This window comes from Astatotilapia calliptera, chromosome 18 (genome assembly GCF_900246225.1).
Source record: "Astatotilapia calliptera chromosome 18, fAstCal1.2, whole genome shotgun sequence".
NCBI classification, from domain to species: Eukaryota; Metazoa; Chordata; class Actinopteri; order Cichliformes; family Cichlidae; genus Astatotilapia; species Astatotilapia calliptera.
Window position 1 is genome coordinate 23,371,498 of NC_039319.1, and position 16,285 is coordinate 23,387,782.

General features: G+C 40.2%; 2 protein-coding genes across 2 annotated transcripts; one reads left to right on the top strand and one right to left on the bottom strand.

Moving 5' to 3' along the window:
* Nucleotides 1–3,454: 3,454 nt before the first annotated feature.
* mrpl34 (mitochondrial ribosomal protein L34) lies at nt 3,455–5,259 on the bottom strand. The gene is made up of 2 exons (XM_026149669.1): nt 5,077–5,259; nt 3,455–4,062 (listed from the first exon to the last, which is right to left on the bottom strand). The coding sequence occupies exons 1-2, from the start codon at nt 5,130–5,132 to the stop codon at nt 3,747–3,749; spliced, it is 372 nt and encodes a 123-aa protein (XP_026005454.1). The 5' UTR covers nt 5,133–5,259; the 3' UTR covers nt 3,455–3,746.
* A 2,152-nt stretch (nt 5,260–7,411) lies between these two features.
* Nucleotides 7,412–13,684, top strand: abhd8a (abhydrolase domain containing 8a). Its single transcript, XM_026150792.1, has 5 exons — nt 7,412–7,790; nt 10,366–11,195; nt 11,295–11,465; nt 11,618–11,834; nt 11,949–13,684. The coding sequence occupies exons 2-5, from the start codon at nt 10,375–10,377 to the stop codon at nt 12,159–12,161; spliced, it is 1,422 nt and encodes a 473-aa protein (XP_026006577.1). The 5' UTR covers nt 7,412–7,790; nt 10,366–10,374; the 3' UTR covers nt 12,162–13,684.
* Nucleotides 13,685–16,285: the final 2,601 nt, after the last annotated feature.

A 16,285-nucleotide genomic window follows, 5' to 3' on the forward strand; every position in this document is an offset into this window, starting at 1 on the left:
TAAACATACAGACTATTTGGGATTAAATGAAGGCTTTTCAGGGAGTTTTTAGGACAGCCTGAGAATAATGTATGACAGTCCAGCCTACCTTGGGATGTTCTGCTAGGTCTTGGCTGCAGCCACCTTCAGTTGCCACTTATTTGTGGGTCTCTCTGCCAACAGTTTTGTATATAATACCTGAAAGCATGTTCTGTTGGGTTGACTATTGAATAATACCACATCATTTTCTTTTGAGGAACTCTTTGGCTCATTATTCATTTGCACTGTGAAGCGCTGTCTTCATAAATGTATGAAGTGATTCTCAAAGTTTGGGCTGGGGACCCCTGGTGGGCTGCGAAGGTACTGCAGGTGGTCGGCAGCAATAACAAGTTCAGTTTGAAATTAAATCACTACCTACAGCTTCATATTTACAGTATTGGGGAGTAACGGAATACATGTACCGCCGTTACGTATTTAAAATACAAAATATGAGTAACTGTATTCCGTTACAGTTACCGTTTAAAAAGGTGGTATTCAGAATACAGTTACTTTGTTGAAATAAATGGATTACACTGCGGTACTTTCCTGTTTCATTTTGTCGCGGGTCAGGACTGTTTGGGTTTTGTTTGACAGCTACGTTCTGTTGTTCCAGGCGGCAGCGCTACGGTTGCCATGGTTACAGGGCGACGCTCTCTCTCTCTCTCTCTCTGCGACTGTGTGTTTCCTGGGTGAGAGAGCGCCTTTTCGTTGTTGTTGTTGTTGTGCTAAGCTAACAGGCAGAATGCTACAAGCATAGCTCTAAAGAATGTAGCATCATGGCCAGTGTAGTCCGTGTTGCAGGGAGAATGGACTGCCATACACATTATGGGTCTGTGAGCGCGAGGAGGGAGAGAGAAAAAGGGGAGTGGAAAGGTTGGAGTTGTCATCGAGGAAAAACGGGAGCTGGAAGCATGTAAATATAATAATAACCACTTCAGCCAAGAAGAGTGCCTGACGAGCCCAGTTGTAAGTAAGCTATTAAGACTCGACTGTACACCGTGTTCGTGTTTTCCTCCGAAAACAATAAGTTCCGTTGGAGCAGTCTTTCAACACCTCTCTCTGTCTCTCGCAAGAAAAGTTGACCCACACAACAAAGTAAAGCTAGTTTTCGGCTACGAGCCGACAGGGACCCCGCCGTATTAGTCAGAGGTCCCTTTACTACAGTTCGGAGTCGCGGACCTTCAGTAATAGTAATAAATCACACAGCAATAGTACATTCACATTGTTGTAAAAAGCATGATAATCTATTAAGTAATCCAAAGTATTCAGAATACGTTACTGTCATTGAGTAACGTAACGGAATACGTTACAGAATACATTTTGGGGCATGTATTCTGTATTCTGTAATGGAATACATTTTAAAAGTAACCTTCCCAACACTGCATATTTATATTTAGTATGAATTAAAATTGGTAATGGTACATAGTTAGTTTGTGACATTAGTCATTACTCTGACATTTACTGCTCTTGTATTGAAGTTTGTGTCCCAGTGGCAAGTGGGTCACGCACTGGCCTTAACACTTTGCATGTGACTGGGTAGCATTAACAATTTATAACCAACAGTCTGTGTTGGTCATGAATGTTTTTTGATTGCATTTTTCAAGGAAATAAATGACCTTCTCTTATATTTTGATTAGTGTAATGATTTAAGATTGGGTGGAGCCTAATGGGATTTTCTGGATTTTAAGTGATATGTAGCAATCTTGATTTTGAAAATGGTTGAACTTGTTTTAGTGTCACTCTGACAAAAGATTTTTCTAATTTTAGAGATGTTGCACAAATGAATGAAGGCAGTCCTATATATTTGTTTGATGCGCTCACTCTAGAACATGTTGTGGTCAAAAATGAAACCACCTTGTTACTGGAGGCCAAGGTAATGCCATCCAGAGTAGGTATCTGATAACAGACCATATTTCTAAGATTTTTAGGGCCAAGTACTACAACCTCAGTTTTATCTGCATTTAGAAGCAGGAAATCAGAAATCATCCAGACCTTTATGTCTTTAACTAGAATCGTGTCATCTAGCTCTGTTGCTTAAAGCTGAGTGTCATCTGTATATGAATGAAAATATGGACACTTTTGCAGTGTTTTCTAATCATGTTGCCTAGGGGAAGCATGTACAATGTAAAAAGTACTGGTCAATGTTATACATGATTAACTTGTGTGTGAAGACTCCCCATTTACATAACCAAACTGTAGTCTATCAGTGCAGTGTAAAAGCAACAGTGTGTAGTAAAATCTCTCTGTAGTAAAATACTGAGGTCTAATAGGAAAACATAGAAATAAAGTTCCCTGCCAGAGGCCAGAAAATCATTCATAACTTTCACTAGTGCTGTGCTATGATGCACTAAATCTTGGCACAAACTCTAACTCTGCAGCAAGCTCTTTAACAACTACTGTTTCAAGAGGGGTCAACAGATTGATGGTTAAGGGGAAGACATTATTGAAGTAAACTAAGATATATCAGCAGTTGCTGTTCTTAAAAATGCATCTGTGGCATGGCTGTGACTATTTTTGTAATGGTTACATTTTTATTTGTAAATAACTCATGAAGTCATTACTAGTTAAGGTTAAGGGAAATGTTTGAACAGAGCTTGGATTCTGTTCGCCTGAATGCAGTGCTGAAGAGAAACCTAGGGTTGTTCTTATTTGATAAATAGTAAGATGTCCTAGCTTTAGGGAGGACTTTTTTAGAGCAACAAACTATTTGTACAGCCTAAATGAAGACCTTCTAAATTAGATGCATGTTTGAGAGTTATACCAAGGAGTACAAAAGAGTAAAGTACTTCTGGTTCTGATTTGTTGGGATGTTCTGCTAGGTCTTGATGGCAGCCGCCTTCAGTTGCCACTTGTTTGTGGGTCTCCCTGCCTTTGGTTTTGTATATAATACCTGAAAGCATGCTCTGTCGGGTTGGCCATTAAAGAATACCACACTGTTTCCTTTTGACAAACTCTTGCCTTGCTTTTGCAGTATGCTTTGGGTCATTATTCATTTGCACTGAAGTGTTATCTGATCACTTTTTAGTGATTTTGTCACGGACTAATGACGAAACAGGGCCAATCTGGCCACAAAACTGATTGTTAGTCAATCGTCCAGTTAATTCTGAGCCTCTGTATCTGTCAAATATCAAAAAAGGAGCTTTTTGGTACAAACCAAAGGGCAATCTTTAGTTTTTTTAGGCCACTGTTGTGATGTTTCATTTACTCAAGCACAATACACATTTATCAGATATGCAGAATAAATAATGTATATACCTTTTTGTGTCAACTAAGGTAACACAGACTTATTTTTTTGCTGCAAATGAACTGATCATGCTCATGAGCACAGCGACTCTACAAAAGCCATTCTAAACAGGACAAAACTAACAGAAGTGAAGGTGGTATTTTCATTTTCAGGCCAACCATGCTGATTCTGGAAAATAATTTTATTATAGGAACATTTTTCTTTAAGTCAACAATGTTTACTCAAAAAGAAAAAGAAATGAAGTCACACAAATGTGCTAACACCTAATGACTTTGACCAAAACCGCCCTGACCAGAGAAGGTGGGCAAAACTACAGGGCACATTTACACTCTCAAGACCAATACTGTGGAACTGCCAGACCCAGACCACACCCAGTATCACACCAGTTAACCCAATACACAAGTTCTTTGCTGCATGCTGAGCACCTTCAGCATATAAGAACCAAGGTCTGTTTCTTTAAAGTCAAATCTTCCATTGGGAACTTTCAGTGTGTGAGCGATTTCCGTCCTTTCAACATCCGCCGCAGAATCACTTCGATGCCTCCTTGTGAGCTGATCCTTTTGATCCAGCCGTGGGTTCTCTTTCGTTTGATGTTTTTGGGCTGATACTCGGTGCCTCTTTTCCGGGTCCGTACCTGCTGGTACTGCCAGGGAACCTGCTGAAACACTCCTGAACCTTCAGCTTGTGAAGAAATTGTATCTGAAGCTTTGAAAACCTGTGTTCTAGCAGCTGCTCCAGGACCAATCCAGCTGCTGAACGATCTAAGGTAAGAGGTTCCAGTAAGGTCTGCTGTGGGAATGCTGTTGGAAGAACAAAGATTAAAATGTTGTTGAAATATGTTACTCTAATTTCAAAATTATGCCACAATAATACAGTAACGTCGTGCAAGTTGTAAATCCATTTATCATAATGAAGTTTATGTGTACGGTTTCATTTTTTCACAACAGCATTATATCAGTTGTACTGCTTCAATATTTACAATAAAGGGGCTAATTAAGAATTTGCAAACAAAATTTAGTGCAGGTTGTCTTAAAGAGTGGTGGACCGGGGGCAATTATAACATCTTTTACATTTTCCTTGATAGCTCACAGACTACGTGAAATATACTGGTCATATTTTCATAAAAGAAACACACACACTCGTGTGTGTGTGTGTTATTGTAGAGTATACATTCAAGACATCCATTTCTGTTTTTCCAGAAACTTTACAACAGTTCTAGCTTCTACAAAATAGGTTTTAAGTCTTTGTGTTGAGTTATAAGTGCATTTTACTTGAATACGATATTTACCTGGGACAATAAAAAGGTTCCATGTTAAAATCTTGCATTATAGCAAACAACACCTATATTTAGAGTAGGCTGATCAACCATAATGAGCATGATCAAAGAAAGTTGGTCCCGCTTTGAATAACAGATCGCTACAACTGGCCCCGGTCTCCTCTACATAACATATGCAAGCAGAATACTGTACGGATAAAATAACTTGTGCAAAAATTAGAGCAGAAAAGTGTTTCAGTCACCCCCCAAAACTGTTTTTCAAAAGTTCTTTATAGCAAACATTATTACTCTGTGTTTTTCCCCATGCCCACACTGCTTATTAGCAATTAAACGTAACATTGCCTATAAATGTAAATCAGTAGTGTTTGGTTTAGCCATTGCTTGACTAAATAGAAGTTCCCATGAGTATCTATCCAGGTTAACTGCAACTAGCCATGCTGCTAACTGATTACCAAGCTAGCTTTTCAATGTTAGCCTCATAAAGAAACACTGTTTGCTTCGGGGTTAACCTCGCGTGCAAATAACTTAAGTCGCTTACCTACGCACGTGAGTTAGACCACGCAGTCGGGAAAATGAGGACAGCATAATGTTCATTTTGAGATATTTAGGAATGTACAGATGACACCGACATGAGAGCAGTGAATGTCACAGGCAGGTCTGCTTCTTCTTCTTTGGTTTTGTTGAAAGACTGCAAAAGTGAATGCTGCCACCTACTGATCCCAGCGTGTAAGATCCACAGAAATGGTTACATTAAAATGAGGTATTTTTGGATATTACTCTGAGTCACGGTACAACTGCTTTTGGTCCCGTTGGACTGACTTTTTTTTTTTTTTAAGTTTTTACACAACATTTACGTTGGTGTAAGGTATTTAGCATTTGTATATTCTAACTGCTCTAATAGGGTGAATGACCCACCAGACATGTTATGAGTTTTACATTGCTTGTGCCAGGTTGAACCCCCTATCGCCTTAATTCAGCCTTAATTCTTCATGGCATAAATTCAACAAGGTGTTGGAAACATTTTTCTGGTCCATGTTGGCATGCGCATTACACAGTTGCTGCATATCTGTTGTTTTCACATCCATGATCCTAATCTCCTGTTCTACCACATCTCAAAGATGCTCTTTTGGATTGAGATGTGGTGATTATGGAGTACAGTGAACACACTGTCATGTTCAAGAAAGCCATTTGAGATTATTTGACTTTAGGGTGTATTATTCTGCTGGGTGCAGCCTGAAGATGGATACACAGTGGTCATAGCAATGAGATGGGCATAGTGATCAACAACAGTCATCTAGGCTGTGTGCTCAGTTCTTACTAAGCAGCATAAAATGTGCCCAGAAAACACCATCGTACCAACACCAGCCTGAATTGTTGATACCAGGCAGGGTGGGTCCATGCTTTGGTCAAGATTTGGTAACATGTGTAAACTATGTCCTCATTTTCCTGTTCTTAGCTGAATCTGCAGTCTTCTGTAGCTTAACTGCTTCAAATCTTGGCATATTGTGCATTCAATAGTGCTCTCCTTCATACCTTGGTTATAAAGAGTAGGGATTTGAGTTACCATTGCCTTCCAATTAGCTCAAAGCAGTTCAGCCATTCTCCCCTGACCTCTCACATCAACAAAGCATTTTCTCTAAGAGAGCTGCCGCTTATTAGATATTTTTTCATTTTCAGGCCATTCTTCCATGTTTTGGAAATCCCAGTAGATCAGCAGTTTCTGAAATACTCTGTCTGACAATAGCAACCATTCTACTTTCAAAGTCACTTAAATGACCTTTCTTCCTCACTCTAACGCTCAGTTTGAGCTTGTGAGCTTTAGATGTGAGAAGATGTTTTTATAATAAAGTTTCTGTATAGTCTATCCTGGCATGCTGACTGAGGACTCCTTGAGCTGGAAGTGTAATTGCTGTTGAGTGCTCTGGTGGCCATCTAGAATGTTATATGTGTAATTCACCTGCATTTTGGAGGGTCTGCTTTTTGCATTGTTGCTATATTTTAATCTAAAACTTTAGTCATTTAACATTAACTTCAGGCTAGCCTTTGATGTAAAAGACCACCCTGTGATAAGACAATACACACAGAAGCAGAGATGTGCAAACACAAATTCTGAAGGTCTCTCTACTGACAGTCGGTTTCAGTACTTTTCCATAACCAAGCTGTTGCTTAAAGTCATCCCTTTGTGCAGTACATTATGATTACAGTGATGATGTTTCGTGAATAATCTGCACACGGTAGGAATCCTGAAAAGAACTGACGCACGTTTTGTTTTTAGGCCGGTATCAGTGATAAAGGCCTAATTTTTTAAAATTGAATTTTAATTGTCCAAAACACAGATACAAACAGATAAACCAATGATTATTTACGCCAAGCAATAAAACAAAGCACCCAGTTGGCTCACGGGCTATCCGCCCAATAAACGTCACAGATTGCTTTCCAGTGACTGGCACTGGACTGTCACAGCAGCAGGCCTACCAATTTGCTATGTGAGTTCAAGAAGGGGGCACTGCTCGAAATGTGTTAGATTAAAACTGAAAGGTCACGTCTGTCCTTGGTGGTGAGGCAACAATAACTCGTTCTCAGGTGACACTTTATGATCATAGTCCGCAATCAGATGTGGGATTTGAAATAAGACCCCACGCAGAGCCCCGACTGTGGTCACGTGCCAGCCCAATTAATTTAGATAAATTAGCCGGACAGTCATTTTTATCATTTGTCTCCTTTTCAGCGCCCAGGCAGGACCACACAGTCTTTCCCCTTTTTTTTCTTTCTTTTTTTGCTGGCCTGTCAGCCCTAGCAACAAGCAAACAGGCGCCTCTCATTGGCCTCCTCAATATACAACTGCTTTCTATTCGCCCTCCCCACCGCCACTCAGCAGCGAAAATACCCGAAGATTGCTGCTGGTGCTGCGGATTCAAGGGCAGCAGGGCTGGGTAGGGTCTGGCCCGAGTGCGCAGTGGATGCAGAGGAAGCGAGAAAAACACGGGCGTCTGTTTTCGTAATGGGTATATCATTAAACTACCAGTGGCACTCTTTTATGGATGCATGCTTTATCTTCACTCCATGCCCCCCTGCGGTCTGTAATGACGGTCTAATTGGGCCAATAAGGAGCTTTTACTGTTTTGCAGCATCTCTAGCGTAGACAAATTGTTGCGCCAGATGCAACGCCGTTCTCGATACTGTGTGGTCGGCCCTTGACTGTCATCTTTGGGTGCAGGTTTCTCATCACCTTAATCATCAGTACTTCTGCAGGTAATGCAAATCTTTTAGTTTTGTTTTTGTTTTAGCTTTTTTTGTATTGCTCTGTGGCATCTGGATACCTGATGTTTACTGTGCAGCATATCAGCGCCAATAAACGGCTGCACGCATGATGCATGCATGCATTTCGCCTGAGACAGGATTAAAATAATAACAGATTATGAATAATACAAGCAGTATCATTCAAAGCGCACTATTTGTGAAGCCTAAAGCTGTTATATATATAAATATTTATATAAACATTTTTGGTGCGTATATTTGTGAGTATTTGAATCTTATTGCGATGTATAAATTGTTTAAAATAATAATAATAATGTGTTGTTGTAGGAGCCAAGCCGCTAAATGTTTGTGAATCAGGCGTTTTTAACATAACGGTCTCATGTTGAAAATATAGGCCACTCACTTCACGTGCATCTTGACAGACTGCGCCTCACTCTGCTAGACTCTTGTTATGGAAATGCAGCAGCACACAGTGTACCGAATGTGTGTTACTGTAAGAGTTGGCAGGCCTGTCAACCTAAATATTCTGCAATGCAGACACACAAAACAAACAACTTCAACATGGCTGAGTAACCTTCAGCCCTGACTTTGGTCGAGGTTGGATGTCGCGGAAACCATTACATTGCTCCCCACAGCCATGTTCCAGACCTGCTGGTGGGATTGGAGAATTGTAGGTCAGGAAGAGAGGCCCAGATTTAAGTGGGAGGACTGTTGGGTTTGTGCTGCTGTAGTTTATTTTGTGCCGATCTGTTGATTGTCGGTGGCCATGTAGAATATTTTTTATCTATGTGTTTTTGGGTTTTTTGTTTTGTTTTATTTTATTTTTGCAGACTAGCATGGTAATAACCTTGCTCTTTGGGGAGGATTTTGCTTCTTGTGTTGATGTTCTGTTTTAATGTAAGGTGAAAAACTGGCACGTGCACAATATACAAAAATATACCTAAAGGATTTGTTTTTGTCAGATTTCCACAGACATCCACCAACAAATAATCATTCCCACTATTTACATTTTGTTTTTATATTTCTTTAAACCTGTCAAGGTACCAATCATTAAATATACTAAGCACCCAGCATGATTGGAAGACAATAAAGATGTAAACAACATGTACTATTTTGTACTTCTCAGTATACTTTGCCAAAACGCACAATAATATAGGGGAATGCACAAATATCCTACAATAATGCACATAATGCTAAATGGTGATGAGTTGCGAATGCAGCTCAACTCAAATGTTACAAGGGTTTTCAATTTGTGTGTAAAAATAAGGGTTCATTTTGCATCCAGTGAGATCACTTTGCATTCACACAAAAGTGTGCTGAATGATAGTGCAGATAATGCATACATAGTGCATAGACACAACAGCAGTTCCTTAAACAAGGAAACAAACAAGTAAACAATAAAGTCTCACCAGCTACTGAAGATGTGACTCAGCCTTGTGTGTTTCCTAGAGATAACTGTGTTTTGTATCAAAAGTGGGGACACTAACATGTGTGTTTGTGCTGCTGACAGCAGACTGTCAAGCAGTGGCTGGACCTGAACGGAAACATAGAAACCAGCTCTCATCTCCCGCTGGAAAGAACGCAGTTTGGAAAACTGCTATCACGTTGTCGTGAGACACACAGTCCGCAGACATGTGTACAGTCATGCCCTCTGACTGGAGTTCTCTATTTATATATATCCTGATTCTGACCCTGTGAAATGGAGGGGTTATTAATAGCAGACATCTAGCTTGGCCTAGGTTTTTTACATGGTGTATGGTGCAAATACTGCTTTGCAGTTGTTTGTTGAATGCATCAGAATGTCAAGCCAGGTGAGTCACTGAGGTGAGTGTGTTAGTAGAGACTTCAACAGCTCTGTTGGATATAATATGGCTATTGATTTTGAAATCAGAATCAGAATCAGAAAGGGTTTTATTGCCAAATGTTGAGCAGGTTTACAACATTAGGAAATTGCTGCGGTGCTTCAGTGCAAACATACTGTCATAAATTGCACTTAAATAGACATGAAAAAATAAAAGTAAGAATAAGAATTAAAAGTGCTACGTAGAAAGATATATGCATGAGTGCAGGTGGTGATCAGTGCCAAACATGGAATGATGCAGTGAACACAGCGTAGGGTCATGTGTTAGTGGTGGGAACAGTCGTACGTTTATTGTTCATGTGTCCAACAGCAGAGGGGAAGAAACTGTTCTTATGGCGAGAGGTTCTGGTGCGAATGGACTGGAGCGGAAATGTGTTAAAGTACCCTTTATTTTGGCGTACTTTCTTTCTGGCTCTGGACTGATGAAGGATAAAGAAAGCCTTTTCATTGTGTCTCTGTTGCTAGGAAACAGCTTGGGTTCAGTTTTGTAGGAATCAAGCTGGGTCCAATTTCTTGCAGTGCAGCCAATGCCATTGGCAAAGCACTGCAAATGGAACAAGTTAGAATGCTTGAATGTTTGAAACTGTGACACTAAATGAGCTGTGAAAAGTAGGGCAAGACATGAAAAATATTTTTTTCCCACATTTCAAAGGAAGCATCAGAGTACTGATATGTTTTATTTGTGTCTGTGTGATGTTGTTCCTGCAGGGAAACACCATGCTGACTAGCATCACTGAAGGGATACTGTGCTGCCTGACTGGGAAGACTGCCAATCTAGTCTTGCCCCTGGAGTCATCAGAACCCTCTGATGGTTTTGAGTATGTGGAGGTGAAACCTGGGAGAGTCCTGAGAGTGCGGCATATCGTCCCCGAGCGCCAACCCATAGAAACAGAAAAACAAGTTGCTGAAAAGAACAATGCAGATGTTGACTGTTATGATAAAGATTCTCCCATATCTAATAATGACGGCGACAGTGGCAGCATTGTCCACTGCAAGAGGAAGATCACAGTCTACCGAAATGGCCAGCTGGTGATCGAAAATCTCGGGGATGTTTTGCACTCTGAGATTCTGCAGTGTCAGGATGGGGATTTAGAGCCTTGCAGCACTGTAGAGGTGGAGCTTGCTGACTACAAAGACATAGCCTCTTCTCCAGACCCCAACCCTGTTCCTCCTCCAGTTCCTCCACCACCTGGGGAACATAAACCTGCTCCGCCTCCACGCCGCCGCCGTCGCAAACCCAAGCGCACAGTTTTAATAGACTCCAAGAGGATGATCTCGAGCTGCAAAGGAACGCACTCGGATGTAGCACTGTTCTTCGTGCATGGCGTCGGAGGATCTCTTGACATCTGGAGCAGCCAGCTGGACTTCTTCTCCCGCCTGGGCTACGAGGTCATTGCGCCAGATTTGGCAGGTCACGGAGCAAGCACAGCGCCACAGATTGCAGCAGCTTATACCTTTTATGCCCTCGCGGAGGACCTGCGAGCCATCTTCAAGAGATATGCTCGTAAACGCAACATTCTTATTGGCCACTCATATGGGTGAGGATTTGTGAGATGCTTGTGTTACGGGTCAGCTTAGAAAAGTCAGTGGCGTACAGTGATTAACATGCTGTACCTACCCCATTATATCTCTTCCAGAGTGTCATTTTGTACCTTCCTGGCGCACGAATATCCCGATCTGGTCCATAAGGTAGTAATGATCAATGGAGGGGGTCCCACAGCTCTGGAGCCCAGCCTCTGCTCCATCTTCCAACTGCCATCTTGTGTCCTTCACTGTCTGTCACCTTGTCTGGCCTGGAGCTTCCTCAAGTAAGATGCTGTGATGCTGCAAACAGTAGTGACACACTGTGACAGACAGATGTAATAGATAAATAATAGCTTGCTTAAAATGTTAACTATCTTTAAAATGTACAGGAAAGAGATTTTGGTAAAGTTTTTTTCTTTCTTTTTCTAATCTTCAGAGCTGGATTTGCCCGTCAGGGTGCCAAAGAAAAGCAGCTTTTGAAGCAGGGCAATGCCTTCAATGTGTCTCCGTTCGTTTTGCGAGCCATGATGAGCGGTCAGTACTGGCCCGAGGGGGACGAGGTATACCATGCCGAGCTCACTGTGCCCATTCTTCTGGTTCATGGCATGTGTGACAAGTTTGTGCCCATGGATGAGGACCAGCGGATGGCAGAGGTATATCACACCTTTATCCAAACAAGAGCTATTTTGTTTCATTTATTAGTTATTGTCTCATAGCTTTGGATTCGGATCTGTTGTAAGATTATCCATTTTGGCTCTGGTTTTTAGATCCTCCTGTTCGCTTTCTTAAAAGTAATCGAAGAGGGAAGTCACATGGTCATGATGGAGTGTCCTGAAACTGTCAACACCCTCCTGCATGAGTTCTTTCTATGGGAGCCTGACATGTCAAGAAAAGGCAGCAGCAAGACAGACACAGAGAAGGCGATCGCTGCCAGTGACACTCTTCACACGCTGAAAAACAGTAAACCTGTGAACAAATAACCATCAAGGCATAAAGTTTTATTAAAGAGCAAAGGAGAAGGCCTATTCTTCGGCAGTTGGCATGTATTCCTAAGGCTCCCAGGCTGAGAGCTGTTTAAAACAGGGTCACATCTTATGGATGTAGATGACCACTGGTGCTCCGAGATGAAGCGGGAAAGGACGTATGATGAGAGGGGCGGACGCCGATACACAGTCAGTTTCTGCTACGCTTTTTGATACCAGTTTGTCCTCCATCTCACCATGTTTGCAAACCAACACAAAGTCTGGAGGTAAAAGGCACCATGATTTGTGTATGAAATGTTTGTGGTGAAGAACTGACCGACGAGGCATAAAAGGCGTGAAACGCTGTTGGAATCGTCTCGCCTCCATCATATATATTCTGTAAAGTACTGCAGAAAAGAGCTCCTGTTCTACCTTAATAAAATGGCTAATTTATCCATTTTAACTCTGCTTTCAGTGGAAGAGAAGAAAAAAAACATCAAACATAGTCAACCGAGGAATCAGGGAGGGTGAAGAGCAATTTATAACAGAATAATTGTGTTTGATTAAATGCAGACAGTGGAAAAATAGATTAAATGCATTAAATATACTACACTGTCCATGTAAAATGTGGATAATAACTGTGTCACATGCTTACATAAATGACAATATGATTGAAGGAGAAACACACACATACAAAAATATTTGTACCATATTGTTTTGGAACCACATTCACACAATATGCAGTGTACAGCATCTCAGACACACAATCTGACTGATTAACAAATGACAGAAGCAAGTAACTTTCCTTGCACTAAACTCAAAATCAAAAATGCTATGCGTCAGTATTAAAGTATAACGATTTCATAGTTAATATTAAAACATAAAACAAACATCAAAGCCGAGAGAGATTCTCTTCCAGATTAACAGCCATTGCCTCGATACCATACATATATATACACATATATATATATTATCCTAAGGATAAAAAGTACTGAGAGCCTGCATGAGTTCAGAGTATGGAAAGATATATACACAAGGGTTGTTTCAGACAGTTGCAATATATTGCCATAAATTCCCAGCACAATTGTCTTTTAATGAAATGGTTCCTCTCAGTGTGTAAGTATTATTATTGTTTATTTATTTCTGTTTTTATCTTGGCGTTACAGCAGCAAACTGATAAAATGTTGTCTTAAGCTAATAACTGATCGCGAAACACGTGTGCGTTACCTAACCCTGCTGCTCCCCGTCCACCCTACACTGTATATCTACTCATGTCGGACTGAAGGAATGAGCAGGACGTGCTGCTCGCTGTTAGACATTCATTCGTGAATGTTGCTTTGTCTCATAGTGGGACAGTAAAGTGTGAATAAAAGCACAGTCTGATTCTCCCTGACAGTGCTTATCTGTTGACTGGATAGATTACTGTTATGTGTAACAGAGGATGTAAGTCAGAGGAAGCCCAAATATGAATCTGCCAAAGGCGAAAAATCCCCTTAACCTCCTAAGACCTGAACTCTTCCACGGCATGCATTTTTAGTTTCTCTTTGATATTTGGACATATTGGGGCCCGATGAACGTAAAAACAAAGAATTACTAGATTTATTTTTTTTTTACCTTATTTTTGTTTTTAAGAAAAATAAGAGCCACATATGAGCACATTCATTTAAAATTTTCTCGTAAGTGGATATCAGGACCTTGTAAAGCAAAATTGAGTATTTTGGTCTAAATAACCCAAAATGTGATGTCCACATATGTGGACGCAGGGTCCTAGGAGGTTAAGAAAAAAAACAACAAAAAAAGGGACTTTTGTGCTCTTCATGCTGGTCTGTTATATATGCATTTTAAGAGAGAGTGCAGATGCGAGATGACTGGATTTATGCAACAGGAACAAATGAACAGAAATAGTTTGGGAATAAATGGAACCGGCTCTAAAACATTATATATTCTCTATGGACTTTATAAAAACCAACAAGTGCTGCTGATGCAAAGTACTGTATGTCTCTTTTGGTGTAAAAGGTCAGTAAAACTGTATGGACTACAGGGTGCACATGTACTTCTCCTTATGCTAAAAGTGTGCATATATAAATTGTCAGTGCTCATATGTGCTATATCTTTTTGTGGTTAACAAAATATGTTAATGTTATTGTGGCATTTATTCAAGGGAATCATATTATATGCACTGCCTGAATGTAGATGCATATAACATTATATAGCCTATTAAAACAATTGAATTCAGTGTATGAATGTGCCTTTCCTGGCATGAAATAAATCAGATGTTCCCAGTTAAAAGGTGTTTGTTTTCTCTGTTGAGTGCTGGATATGATTCTTCCTTCTCATCTTCTTCTTCTTTTTCCTGCGGCGCCCTTTAGGGGTCACTGAACATCTGACTACACCTCACCCTCTGCTTAGTATCCTCCTCTGTCACACCAAACCCTCTGCATTTCCTCCACATGACCTTGCAAACCGCCTCTTTAGCTCTTGCTGTGATCCTTTTGTCTCAAATGACTCCTAAACTCGTCTCCACCCTGCCTGCACACTCTTCTTCATTTCTCTTTGGCACTGTCCATCACTTTGAATTGTTGACGCCAGGAATTTAAACTCATCCACCTCTACTGTACTTTTTTAATCTTTTCAACCTTTCTACTTTGCTCAATCACAAACTTGTCCTATAAGAATTCATTACAAATTCGAAAATGGAAGTGGGCAATTTGCATTTTACTGAAGAAAAAATCATGTTTTTTTTCTTGATGAAAAAAAATTATATTTTTTTCATCAAGTTTATTAAATAGGGGCCTGCAAATATTCCTAAGGCAATATACTGAATGGACACATATTAGCTCAATCCTATTCTTTTTCTTAAATGACCATAGAAATGCATTTCTTATCTCTGGACAGCACTTTTTATAAGCAGTCATGAAAAAAATCTTATTTTAAAATGTTTTGTCGCTCCTCTGGTGTTTCTGTCACTTTTGTGAAACTGCAGACTGGCATCAAAATAAAAAGATTATTTTCTATTTTTCAAGCAAAAACAATCTTTAATTTAGCAAAATTTCATACACTGGGTCTCAGCTTCTTCTTTTTTTGACAGTTAATCGTATCAAATTTACTTGCGCCTCTTTGGCTCAAATGCTTTATCTGAATGGGGTGAAGCTTTACGCAACTCATTTGCTACAAGAGCAGGAAAAACTATTTGAATTAGGAAGAAAAGGCAGTCGCTTCCTTTTATTTCCTATTTGCATAGGTTAGGAACAGTTTTCTGGACGAGCTGATTTGCATCACTGAGAGGTCAAAGCAGGGTAGGTGCCAGCTCCAGCTGGATAACGGCAGCAGTCTTGAATTCTGAGCTATTCAGATACTACATTTACAACTCTGATTCACTAAAAAAAAACAACAACAACAACAGCACAAAAAATCAAACATAAACTAGTTTTCTGCACCAAATATTCTGATAATATTCTAAAAACTTTCTCCATCTTTTTTTCTGAGAGACACAGCCTCTCTGGGCTGCTCTGCACATAACCAGTTAGGTTATACACCAGTTATTTTCACCATGTGGTCTTGTCTTTTATTTCTGCAAATATGCAGGTACTTGCTGGCTGAGATGGAACAGTGGGGCAGAATTACATAGATAGTTAATTTGGGTGCAGTTAGAGCCAATCCCAGAATCTTTCAGGCTAGCTTGTCCTGCAGCATTGTCTGTTAAGCAGCTGTAAAGGATTTTATTACACATTTTTACATCATACAATTTTATGCTTTCTATACAAGACAGCAGGCATGTTCTAATTCAGAACAAAAGTATGGGGGTTTTCCCACTTCAGGAAGCGTAAGCACTCCCCACTGAGATGGTGTGAAAACATGTTAATCCTGTCAGGGTGATACAAAAGAAAGCTCAGTCAACCACGGCATTTACAATTTCAAAAAAGGAGACACTAAACTAAACAGATGATACAGTCTGAATATAACTTTTGAGTTACTATCTACTGAAAAAAGTGGCAATTTTCTAACATTAGAAAGGAACTCACTTGAGTTTAAATAAGGTGAGGCCATGTCCTGTTTCTCTGAGTTGCTGTTGTTGAATTGAGGAACATTATTTTAAAACTTTTTTTAACCTATTCAGCTTTTGTTTGCTGCTATTTCAACTT